This window comes from Eleutherodactylus coqui, chromosome 4 (genome assembly GCF_035609145.1).
Source record: "Eleutherodactylus coqui strain aEleCoq1 chromosome 4, aEleCoq1.hap1, whole genome shotgun sequence".
Taxonomy (NCBI): Eukaryota; Metazoa; Chordata; class Amphibia; order Anura; family Eleutherodactylidae; genus Eleutherodactylus; species Eleutherodactylus coqui.
Window position 1 is genome coordinate 174,731,377 of NC_089840.1, and position 13,488 is coordinate 174,744,864.

At 44.3% G+C, this 13,488-nt stretch overlaps 1 protein-coding gene across 1 annotated transcript in view; it reads right to left on the reverse strand.

Annotated features, from left to right (window-relative positions):
* Positions 1 to 12,174, reverse strand: part of LOC136624792 (uncharacterized) — a 33,183-nt gene extending 21,009 nt beyond the window's left edge. Inside the window, exons 1-2 of the mRNA XM_066598728.1 lie at positions 12,072 to 12,174; positions 2,969 to 3,007 (exon numbers count right to left, since the gene is read on the reverse strand). Coding sequence (XP_066454825.1) covers positions 2,969 to 3,007; positions 12,072 to 12,135 — 103 coding nt within the window. The 5' untranslated portion in view covers positions 12,136 to 12,174. The remainder of the gene's footprint in view (positions 1 to 2,968; positions 3,008 to 12,071) is intronic.
* Between the last annotated feature and the right edge of the window lie 1,314 nt (positions 12,175 to 13,488).

The window sequence follows — 13,488 nt, forward strand, 5'->3', positions numbered from 1 at the left end:
TACAGTGTAATCATAGCAATTTGTATGTTCTTCGCCTGCACTCATGGTACAGAAAGGTGTGTGGGGTTGGCGTACACTTTAGCTACATAAATGTAACTTAGGCCTTGGCTATACTAAGGCTACTTAAATGGAATGAAGACTGTGCTCCCGCTATACTGCTGCTTCGGAATTGTTACTGGGGCCTGTCTTGAGTGCTACTATTGCTGACATGGAACGAAGACTGCGCTCCCGCTATACTGCTGCTTCGGAATTGTTACTGGGGCCTGTCTTGAGTGCTACTATTGCTGACATGGAACGAAGACTGCGCTCCCGCTATACTGCTGCTTCGGAATTGTTACTGGGGCCTGTCTTGAGTGCTACTATTGCTGACATGGAACGAAGACTGCGCTCCCGCTATACTGCTGCTTCGGAATTGTTACTGGGGCCTGTCTTGAGTGCTACTATTGCTGACATGGAACGAAGACTGCGCTCCCGCTATACTGCTGCTTCGGAATTGTTACTGGGGCCTGTCTTGAGTGCTACTATTGCTGACATGGAACGAAGACTGCGCTCCTCCTATAATGCTGCTAGTGATATGTTAGTGGGGCCTGTCCTAATGCTACGGCTGAAATGTTACGAATTCTGGGCTCTGCCTATACCGCTGCTAATGGTATGTCTCTGGGGTGTGGAAACAGAGGCTTCCCAAAGACATGATGGCGGCGAGGCCATTTCCCACCAACGCGGTTACTGTAAAGGTGCATATAACCACGGACACGTGGAGAGGACACGTAGTGCCTCAAAAACATCCCCCTCCTCCTCCAACAGGGAAAACATTCTTGGCAAATGCCTTTGCATTGGTTCGTCTGGTGGCAGTCCAAGAATTTCACCTTTACCGACACAACAAGAGAGCCCCCACACCATCACCCCGCCACGGCCCACTTAATCCTGGCCGCATTCCGAAAACCAACAAAATACAACCGTGCTACTAGGTCCGCAGTCACCACCACATTACCACCAACGCGGTTACTGTAAAGGTGCATATAACCATGGACACGTGGAGAGGACACGTAGTGCCTCAAAAACATCCCCCTCCTCCTCCAACAGGGAAAACATTCTTGGCAAATGCCTTTGCATTGGTTCGTCTGGTGGCAGTCCAAGAATTTCACCTTTACCGACACAACAAGAGAGCCCCCACACCATCCCCCCGCCACGGCCCACTTAATCCTGTCCGCATTCCGAAAACCAACAAAATACAACCGTGCTACTAGGTCCGCAGTCACCACCACATTACCACCAACGCGGTTACTGTAAAGGTGCATATAACCACGGACACGTGGAGAGGACACGTAGTGCCTCAAAAACATCCCCCTCCTCCTCCAACAGGGAAAACATTCTTGGCAAATGCCTTTGCATTGGTTCGTCTGGTGGCAGTCCAAGAATTTCACCTTTACCGACACAACAAGAGAGCCCCCACACCATCCCCCCGCCACGGCCCACTTAATCCTGGCCGCATTCCGAAAAACCAACAAAATACAACCGTGCTACTAGGTCCGCAGTCACCACCACATTACCACCAACGCGGTTACTGTAAAGGTGCATATAACCACGGACACGTGGAGAGGACACGTAGTGCCTCAAAAACATCCCCCTCCTCCTCCAACAGGGAAAACATTCTTGGCAAATGCCTTTGCATTGGTTCGTCTGGTGGCAGTCCAAGAATTTCACCTTTACCGACAAAACAAGAGAGCCCCCACACCATCCCCCCGCCACGGCCCACTTAATCCTGGCCGCATTCCGAAAACCAACAAAATACAACCGTGCTACTAGGTCCGCAGTCACCACCACATTACCACCAACGCGGTTACTGTTAAGGTGCATATTACCAGTCTGACTGGGGCATGCAGACACCTTGACAGAATGAATAGTGTGTGGCACATAGGTTCCCCATTGCTATGCCTACATGTGCAGCTCCTGATGGCGGTGGCACAGGATTCTATTTCTCATTGCTTCTGTACAGCATTGTGGGCTATCGCCCCGCCCCTTTTAAAGAGGGTCGCTGCCTAGCCATGCCAACCCTCTGCAGTGTGTGCCTGCGGTTCCTCCTCATGGCAGACGCACTTCTAAATAGACATGAGTGTGGCGTGGCATGAGGGCAGCTGAAGGCTGCGCAGGGACACTTTGGTGTGCGCTGTGAGGGGGAGGGGGGGCGGTTGGTCAGCATGTAACCCAGGAGAAGTGGCAGCGGAGTGTCATCCAGGCAGTGATTGTGCTTTGTTGTAGCTAGTGTGGTGCTTAGCAAAGGTATGCCATGCTAATGAGGGCTTTTCAGAAGTAAAAGTTGTTGGGAGGGGGGGGCCCACTCTTGCCGGTATTGTGGCTTAATAGTGGGACCTGTGAACTTGAGATGCAGCCCAACATGTAGCCCCTCGCCTGCCCTATCCGTTTCTGTGTCATTCCCATCACTTTCTTGAATTGCCCAGATTTTCACACATGAAAACCTTAGCGAGCATCGGCGAAATACAAAAATGCTCTGGTCGCCCATTGACTTCAATGGGGTTCGTTGTTTGAAACGAACCCTCGAACATCGCGGGAAGTTCGTTCCGAATAACGAACACCCGAACATTTTGGTGTTCGCTCATCTCTAATTGCATTGCTTTCATCCTCATGGGTGATGAACCTGAACACACAAGCATATTGCTCTTAAAATGGCACACTTCTCGACTAATTTTGGTGCCATTTGGCCATGCCCTTTCCTTCACTTTAAAGGTTTAAAAAGTTTGAAACCCATAATAAATTAGTTCTATGCGATGAAAATATAAAAACAAATTCTCACTGATTCCAAACATTTAAACATTAGTGTATACCTACAAAGTAATGGCATTTTTACAGACAGAGTAAACTACGAAAAGAGGTGCAATGAAAATACAGTAAAAAAATAACTACACAGTAACATGGGCGTTAGTTAATGATCAACTCTTTGTAAGTTTACCTTGAGACGTTGTGTTGGACCCCTCCGAAAAATCATTTGCTAAAAAGAAAAAAATATACAAAACGTTGTAGCACTTGAAATGAATGTGTCATCAGAAAATGACATATTATATTTATGACACTTTTGTGTTAAACATATTTTTTAAAGAATTTTTGTTACATTTTTTTTTTACTTTTGGTAACAATCTATATTTTTAAAAAGTCCTAAAATTCTGTATTTTTAACACTGAGCACAGAGCTGAATATTTGTCAGTCATTGCCTGATTTGTAGAGAAAACTTTGCAGCAGTCATCTCACTAAGGGTCCTTTTGGGCGAGCTGATAATCGATTGAATGAGCGAGTGACGTCACCACTAACTCATTCGCTCTTGTGCAGCCTGTTTAGATGGGCAGACACATCATTGGCTGATTCAAACAAGAATCACTCAGTCTCTCACATTTGTAGTATAAACGAATGAGAGGGAACGAGGTAGCGCTGCTTAAACCAAATGAGAAGTGAACAAGTCAACAATGTTTCTTATGCTGCACAAAATGAGTGACAAACAAGAAGTGATTGATTATATTCGTTGTTTAGTTGTTGCCTCGCTTTTAGACCAAACGACTATCGTTCACTCTCGCTCATTTAAACAATTTTTTGAATAATAATTGTTCAGTTTAAAAGCACCTTAACATCACAGGCAGGATTACACTGAGAGGTGGCACCTATATATAGATAACACAGGTTCCACTATTCACAGTAGGTAATGGCACAGCTCACCTCCTCCTCCTCCCTGTACACTGACCACTAAGCCTAATAATAGTCCAACACTTCCTGTTCTGTAGAGCAAGCTTCTAAGCTGTCATCTTATTATCATCACAGGCAGGATTACACTGAGAGGTAACACCTATATGTAGATAACACAGGACTCGCCATTCACAATAGGTGTAAGCTGTGTTTGTCTACCCCCCCCCCCCCCCCTGCACAATAACCTCTGTACATATCACAGAGCATGTCTACAACAGTCTCCCATACAAGTCAGTGGATCCCTACAGGAGGGGAGCTGGAGGCGAGTTTATAAATAGCAGTGCAGGGGGGTAGAATTGAAGAAGTAGTCAAGGAGAATCAGAATGAGGAAGAGAAAGAGAGTAAGAGCAGTAACCAAGTGTTGAGCCTAGTCTAAGCCTAGACTAAGAATAGTGGACAGAGAAGGAGAGTCTATTTCTGTCCCACTGAAACGCACATACCCAGTGCAGGCAAGACCTCACGAGTCCCAGGAGCAACAGTCAAGCAGCCATTGTCAACAGTGAGTAGAGTTACCACTGAAGAGCAGCAGGACAGGAACAACGGGAATGCCAACTTAAGTTCCCTTCATTCCTCCACAAATAATGTTACCTCAGTGTCACTTAAGTACAGTGTCTGAGAAAACTCTGCCTTTTTCTGATGTCTATTGAATAACCAACGTTTAAGCTTGTTATCATAGCAACTATTAATAGACTGTGTTCAAGAGTTGAGTAAACTTTTTTACCCTTGGTTTACCATAACGTCTGATGTCTGGACTGTCTTCAATTATCTTCATCAACCTGATTAAGTTAAAGGGTATTGGCGTCACGAACTGTAATTTAAGTTTATTTGCAACTAGCACGTATCTGAGCCAGGCCACAGCCGATCTATGGAGCGGAGCAGGAGAGCCGCCCATGACAGCCATGTTCTAAACCCTGCTGTCTCCCTCACACGGTAAGGTCTCCGCTCGAAAACTGTAGTTACTACAACCTGCTCTGAGACATCTGGGGAAGATGTAGCAGCAGCATCAATCACTCTAGAGAACAGTTTATATTCTGCACGCTTTAGGGTGCTTTCACATGCGCAAATTCAGTACCAGTTTGTGAAATATGGACCATTATCGCAGTCTTAAGTTTTCAATTTTGGTCTTTGAATGTGATGTGTTTTGCAAGAAAAACATGTTGCATCACCACACATGCGATTTTCATGCATGTAAAAATCATGTGGAGGATTTATTCTATCTCCCTTATTTGCATATTACCCAGAGGAGCGTGCATGGAAATTTGAGTCTCCTCACTTATAGTTTATAGTAAAGTTGCTCTCCCTAAGGAGAAAATATAGCGTTTCTGACCCCCATCCCAGGCCTCTCACTAGCAAAGCCAGACTCCTACTGTACACTGATGAAGGGCAAAAACCCTGAAACAGCAGTAGCTACATGGAGTCTGGCTTTGCTTTTAATTCCCAGTCATTGTAACAAGGCTTGTATAAAAAGTCTGACTTTGACTTGAAGGAATGCTGCCTTTCAATAGGTGGCACTGTGGAGGATTTATTCCATCTCCCTTATTTGCATATTACCCAGAGGAGCATGCATGGCCATTTGAGTCTCCTCACTTAGTTTATAGTATATTGTTGCTCTCCCTAAGGCCTCATGTCCACAGGGAAAATAAGAATTAAAATCCGCGCCCCATAGGAATGCATTGATTACCCGCGGGTAGATAAATACCTAGGGATGGTATTTAACCCTTTCCCGCTCCTGGACGTACCTGGTACGTCATGTCATTAAAGTGTCGCCGCGGTGACAATCGCGGCAACACAGCAGTGATGTCTGCTGACATAGTCAGCAGACAAGTGCTGCGTCCGGGCTGGGGACCAATCAGAGCGGTCCCTCCCCCACGATCGCTGTGATTGGTCAGGGAAAAACTCCCTGACCAATCACAGCGCAGCAGCGGACTTCGCGCTGTTTACAGTAGGGGCTCCATGTGCAAGCACCGCAGTGTGTTTCCGGTGCTTGTAGATAGAGCACCTACTGTGGTATTTGTGATAAAAAAGAGCGATTACTGTGTAGATTAGGCAGGGAGTGCGTGATCAGTGTAGTGTAGTGTAGTGGAGTGGAGTGTAGTGTAGTGGAGAGGAGTTAGTGATCAGTGTGGTGGAGAGGAGTTAGTCATCAGTGTGGTGTAGTGGAGTGAGTGTTAGTGATCAGTGTGGTGTAGTGGAGTGAGTGTAGTGAGTGATTGATCAGGCAGTGTAGTGTAGTGAGTGTAGTGAGTGATTGATCAGGCAGTGTAGTGTAGCAGAGTGGAGTGAGTGATCAGAAGTGCAGTGTAGTGTAGTGAGTGAGGGATCTGTAGTGTGTGATCAGAAGTGTAGTGAGTGAGCTGTAGCGTGCGATCAGCAGTGTAGTGTAGCGCAGCGTGTAGTCAGTGTATCCCTAGGTGTAAAAAAAAAAAAAAAAAAAGTTCCTGTTGTTCCCATTTCGTTACCTGTCCCGTCACCCGCTATTAGTTAGTGTAGCGTTTAGTTAGTCCGTCTAGTGTGTAGCGTGTCGTTAGTCCGTGTATTGTCAGTGTATTCGTCTGTGTAAAAAAAAAAACAAAAAAACAAAAAAAGTTCCTGTTGTTCCCATTTCGTTACCTGTCCCGTCACCCGTTATTAGTTAGTGTAGCGTTTAGTTAGTCCGTCTAGTGTGTAGCGTGTCGTTAGTCCGTGTACTGTCAGTGTATTCGTCTGTGTAAAAAAAAAAAAAAAAAAAAAAGTTCGTGTTGTTCCCATTTCGTTACCTGTCCCGTCACCCGTTATTAGTTAGTGTAGCGTTTAGTTAGTCCGTCTAGTGTGTAGCGTGTCGTTAGTCCGTGTACTGTCAGTGTATTCGTCTGTGTAAAAAAAAAAAGTTCCTGTTGTTCCCATTTCGTTACCTGTCCCGTCACCCGTTATTAGTTAGTGTAGCGTTTAGTTAGTCTGTCTAGTGTGTAGCATGTCGTTAGTCCGTGTACTGTCAGTGTATTCGTCTGTGTAAAAAAAAAAAAAAAAAAAAAAAAAGTTCCTGTTGTTCCCATTTCGTTACCTGTCCCGTCACCCGTTATTAGTTAGTGTAGCGTTTAGTTAGTCCGTCTAGTGTGTAGCGTGTCGTTAGTCCGTGTACTGTCAGTGTATTCGTCTGTGTAAAAAAAAACCCAAAAAAACAAAAAAAGTTCCTGTTGTTCCCATTTCGTTACCTGTCCCGTCACCCGTCATTAGTTAGTGTAGCGTGTCGTTAGTCCGTCTAGTGTGTAGTGTGTCGTTAGTCCATGTTGTGTCAGTGTATTCGTCTGTGTAAAAAAAAAAAAAAAAAGAAAAAACACTTACGTGAATACACCACATAAGTTTCCGCGTTCTTTCCGACCCCCGTCCCGTGGTCACCCCATCCCGCAGTGTCCCATCTAATAAAACTTTTTCCCCGTGTGCCCCATTTTATATAAATATGGCCCGCAGGAGGTACACTTCAGAGGAACTGTATGCAATCATTGCATTAGACTCAGACTCAGGTAGTGGTGATGACGACCCCACTTTTTTGGCATTCTCCGACTCCTCATCCTCATCCAGCGAGTCTGAGCTCCCTGCACCCCCGAGAAGGCGCCCAAGGACCGCCACTGACCCCAATGCATCAGATGCTCACTGGAGTACCCCGGAAGATTACAGACCCCAGATCCCTGATTTTATTGGGAACCCAGGGATTCAATTTGACACGGAAGGGCTCAGAGGGAAGGACTTCTTCAAGTTTTTTTTTTCTGAAGAGTTCATTGCCCATATTGTTACCCAGACGAATTTGCACGCCCAGAATTTTATAGAAGAAAATCCCACCTCCAGCTATGCCAGACCTGATAAGTGGACCCCTGTGGATGCACCAGAGATAAAAAAATTTGGGGGGCTTATACTAACCATGGGGCTAATAAAGAAGCCAACAATCAGGGCGTACTGGTCTACCGATATTTTGTACCACACCCCAATGTTCCGCATGGCGATGTCGAGGACGCGCTTTGAGTGTATTTTAAAATTTCTGCACTACAATGACAACCAGCTGTGCCCCCCCAGCGATCACCCCAATTACGATCGGTTGTATAAGATCAGGCCCGTAATAGACCATTTTAACGCCAAGTTTGCCCAGGCGTATGCCCCACAGATAAACATTGCTGTAGACGAGTCCCTGGTACACTTCAAGGGGAGGCTAAAATTCCGCCAGTACCTGCCCAGTAAGCGGGCACGGTATGGTGTGAAGTTGTACAAGCTGTGCGAAAGTACATCAGGGTACACCCACAAGTTCCGTATTTACGAGGGGAAGGACACTAAAATTGAGCCCCCAGAATGCCCCCCCGTGCTGGGAGTAACAGGGAAAATAGTGTGGGAACTGGTGCACCCACTATTAGACCAGGGTTACCATCTGTACCTGGATAACTTTTATACCAGTGTCCCCCTGTTTCAATGCCTCGCTTCCAGAGGAACAGTGGCATGTGGCACTGTTCGGAAAAATCAAAAAAGCCTCCCTAAGACGCTGCTTGGGCAACTGCTCAGAAGGGGTGAGAGCCGGGCCCAATGCAGCGACAATGTATTGTGCATTAAATATAAGGACAAGAGGGATGTCCTTATGTTGACGACAATACACGGCCACAGCAGTACCCCCTGCCCAGTACGAGGTACCAGTGCAGAGACCCCCAAACCAGACTGCGTCCTCAACTATAATAAGTACATGGGAGGGGTCGATCTATCAGACCAGGTACTGGAGCCCTATAGAGCCATGCGGAAAACATGGGTGTGGTACAAAAAACTGGCCGTGCACCTCATACAGATGGCACTGTATAATGCCTACGTGCTGTTCCGAGGTGCAGGCCACAGGGGGACATTCCTTGAATTTCAAGAGGAAGTTATCAAGGACCTAATATTTGGGGACCAGGAGGTGGGGGAGAGGCCCAGTACTTCTGGAAGCGAGGCCACAAGAATTGTACCAGGGCAGCATTTTCTCAGTGAAATTCCCTCCACTGCGACGAAGGGAAGGACCCAAAAGAGGTGCAGAGTGTGCTACAAACAGGGGATAAGAAAAGACACCATATACCAGTGTGAAACGTGCCCCACACAACCCGGCCTCTGTATAAATGAGTGTTTTAAGATCTACCACACGTCCTTGAAATTTTAATTTTTTTTATTGCCCTGACGTTTTACCCTGATGTACTTCGCACAGCTTGTACATAAAGCCACATGCTAAGTCCTTCCCTTCTGAGCCCTGCGCCCTAAAAACAGTTTAGATTCACATATGGGGCATTTCCCTGTTGGGTAACATCATGGGTTACGTTTTCTCCTTCTGCTCCTGGTAAAAAATAAAAATCTGGGCCTAAACTGAGCATTATTGGAAAAATGTGAATTTTTCGTTCTCAACTCAAATTGTTAAAAAAAAATCCTCAAATACCTGTGGGTTCAAACCGCTCACTACACCCCTTAAAAAATTCCCTGAGGGGTGTAGTTTCCAAAATGGGGTCAGTTGTTGGGGGTCTCAAATGCACTGGTACCTCAGGGGCACTGCAAACACTACACGGTGTCTGAAAATTATTCCAGCAAAATCTGCATTCAAAAAAAGCGCTCCTTTCTTTCTGAGCCCTGCCATGTGCCCAAACAACAGTTTACATCCACATATGGGGCATTTCCGTGCTCGAGAGTAATTGGGTAATGCATTATGGACTATGTTTTCTCCTTCTGCCCCTGGTGAAAAATGAAAATCTGGGCCTAAAGCTGAACATTATTGGAAAAATGTGAATTTTTCGTTCTCAACTCAAATTGTTAAAAAAAATTCCTCAAATACCTGTGGGTTCAAACCGCTCACTACACCCCTTAAAAAATTCCCTGAGGGGTGTAGTTTCCAAAATGGGGTCAGTTGTTGGGGGTTTCAAATGCACTGGTACCTCAGGGGCACTGTAAACACTACATGGGGTCTGAAAATTATTCCAGCAAAATCTGTATTCAAAAAGCCAAGAAGCGCTCCTATCCTTCTGAGTCCTGCCATGTGCCCATACAACAGGCTACGTCCACATATGGGGCATTTCCGTGTTCGAGAGCCATTTATAATACTTTGAAGGGTGCTGATTTTAAAATGGGGCAATTCATGGGGGATTCTGATATACAGGCTCGGCAAAACTATGTCTGAACTGCATTGGTCCTTAAAAAATTTAGATTTTGAAATTTGCTAGTAAATGTGAAAAATTACTGCTAAATTTATATACTTTGTGGAGTCTGCAAAAAGTAAAATAACACTTAAAAAATGATTGCTGTGTAAAGTAGGCCTATGGGAAATGTTAATTAATAACTATGTTGTGGTGTTTGACTTTCTATCTTACAAAGAAAACAATTCAAAGTTTGAAAATTGTGAATTTTTCCAAATTTTCAGTAAATTTGGATTTTTTTTCCTAATAAGGACAAAATTTATTGATGAAATTTTTACACTAACATAAAGTACAATATGTCACAAAAAAACAATCTCAGAATCACCTTGATAAGTAAAAGCATTCAAAAGTTATTAGCACAGAAAGTGACAGATGTCAGATTTGAAAAATAAGGCTTGGTCCTTAAGCTCAAAATAGGCCATGTCATTAAGGGGTTAAAAGTGAATTTAAAAATTTTTGGAGCATGAAAAAAAATGGACATGCTCCATTTTAGGCCTCATGTCCACGGGCAAATTAAGAATTAAAATCCGGAGTGTTTTTCCCGCACGCGGATCTGCGCCCCGTAGGAATGCATTGACCACCCGCGGGTAGATAAATACCCGCGGATGGTCAATAAAAGTGAATTTAAAAATTTCTGGAGCATGAAAAAAAATGGACATGCTCCATTTAGGTGCGAATCACGCGTGCGGGAGCTCATAGAGCACATAGCTCAATTGATCTCCTGCATGAAAAATAAAAGACAATTACAGTCTGCATTAGCAGCCCTAATCCATGTTACAAATCCGCAGCGGATCTGATTTTCCCCGTGGACATGAGGCCTTAGGAGAAAAGAGCGTTTCTGACCCCCGTCCCAGACCTCTCACTAGCAAAGCCAGACTCCTACTGTACACTGATGAAGGGCAAAAACCCTGAAACAGCTGTATGTACATGGAGTCTGGCTTTGCTTTTAATTCCCAGTCATTATAACAAGGCTTGTATAAAAAGTCTGACTTTGGCTTGAAGGAATGCTGCCTTTCAATAGGTGGCACTGTGGAGGATTTATTCCCTTATTTGCATATTACCCAGAGGAGCATGCATGGCAATTTGAGTCTCTTCACTTGGTTTATAGTATAGTTGCTCTCCCTAAGGAGAAAAGATAGCGTTTCTGACCCTTGTAAAAATCCCATCGGTGTTACAGAATTAAAAAATAGAAATTCACATAACACTCGTACCGAAAAGCAAGTGCTATTTTTTTTTATTCCGTAGGGAATAATAGCCAAACACGCAGTGCTATCGGCGCTATGTAAATTAACCCATTGAAGCTAATAGGTTATTTTCCCATGGGAGTTCGATCCATATTGCAATAGAACATTGACTTGCAAAAATGCTGCCTACTGATATCTCCCATATCTTGAATAGTGAATTCACTTCCTTAAATAAGGTAACAATTTCTATAGTAAAGCTTATTTTAGGTATAAGTTGGCTGTTTACTAGAATCAGAGCGTAATTTTTACAGTAGAAATGAAGCAATAGTTTTACCCATCTTCATATTCATGGTGACCATTTGTAATATTTTAATAGGTCGCACCCAAGAGGCATTATACTAGCTCTCATTTGCATACTAGATTTACCAGAGGAGCATTATTTGCCTTATAAGTCTCTTCACACCCACACAGCGAAACTATACCACCTATTTAAGATAATAACACAAAAAACACAAATCTGTTCTAAAAGCTTTATAAATATAACATAAAATCTGTTCAACCTGCAAAGAAGCCACATAAATACTCTTTAAGAATTTCATAGCTGACAATTACTGTTTGTTGGAGAGATATAATGGTGTGCTCTATGATGACGAGGATAGCCGGTGCCCACGTAATGTTCTTATACGGAGCCCGTCAGCAGCTGCACTACGATATTTATAATATTGGTGAGAAAATACTACATGGTCTTCACTGTCTATACGGTACTGGACAAATATCAAGTGCAACGGAGTGACTGCTATAGGACACGGTCATGATAATGCATTGCACAGTTTAGCTCTAGATGTAACTGCACTGGGTAGGTAAAAACACAAATTTTATCTGTATATACTTAGTGAATATTCCTTGTTTACTAAACCATAATTACAGGATTTTTCCTGGCAAACTAATTGCAATATTCATACTTACAAACACTTACCTAAGCCATGGATAGTTACTTTACAATATATAACAGCAAACATTAAAACTAGAGACTTCTGCATGGCTGCTCTCTAAACTAAGTCCTGCTAGGTAATGTCATGCGTAGAAGAATGTAATATTTACTGGTTATATTTGAGTTGATTGCCCAATTGTTGATTCTGCAGGAAGGCAGTGGCTTCCCATAAATCACTAAAGATTGCTGATAACATGTTACGGTTAAACTCGTCACATACAAAACAGTCAACAATTGTCTTCTCTGTCTACAAATATCTGAAGGACTGTCACACTGCAGAGGGATCAGCCCTAATCTCATTTGCACAAAAAAAAACTAGCAGCAATGGATAAAACTGAAAGGGAGGAGACACAGATTAGATATTAGATAGTGAGGGGGATCAATGAGTGGAATAGGTTGCCACGGGAGGTGCTGAGATCTCCTTCAGTGGATGTCTTCAGAGGCTGGACAGACATCTGTCTGGGATGATTTAGTGATCGTGCATTGAGCAGGGGGTTTGACCCGATGACCCTGGAGGTCCCTTCCAACTCTGCCATTCTAGGATTCAGTCAGAATTTAATGGCAATCAGTTTAATTAGATGTACCATAACTTTATGATCGGTGGGAGTCCAACTTCAGGCAAGCTCTTGCTGCTGAGAATGAAGGCAATGGGGTCCTGCTGTAGAGCTGTGTCCTGTTCTACATTTTTCCTTTACAGCAGTGCCCTGGCCAACCAGCTGTGTTAGAAAGTGCAACTGTGGTGTCCCAGAGTTGGGGCCCCCACAGCACTTTAATAGCTACCTTATGTGGTGTGTGTATCTGTATGTCTGTGTGTGTTGTCAATTGTATTAAATTATGTGTATTGTCTATGTCTGGTGTTTTCTCTATATAACCTATGTGTAACCTAGCACAATTCACCCTAACCCACTCTATGTTCTGTCAATCATCTCTAGCTAGCCCTGATATTGGGTACTGGGAACTTCCTCAAGCTCAAGATTGGTTTAGGGGATTGATATAAAAAGTCAGCTCTTGGGTGTAGAAAGAGAGAAGAAGAGAAAAAGGGAAAGGAAGAAGGAGAAAAAGGAAAAGGGGTTGAGTAGAAGTGGGGAGAGTTAAACCCCAGAGGAATCAAGTTAAGCCTGAGCTCAGGGCAAGTCTGAGCTCATGTCAGGTACAGATTAATGAAGACTGGATCATATCAAGCTGTGCCTTGGGGAAGTGAGTTGTGAAGCCGGGCCCAGAAGTGTCTTTTTCCACCCTACCAGAAGGCATCTGAGTCAGGGCAGACCCTGCGCAGCTGAAAGGAAAGTGGGCCTTGTAACCGTGAGTGATTCGCAATCCTGCTGTTACCATGAGGCCGATCAGGGACCACGTGTGGCAGTGGCGCGGTTCACCGCGGTGTTCTGGGATGGTGTTGCGCCCA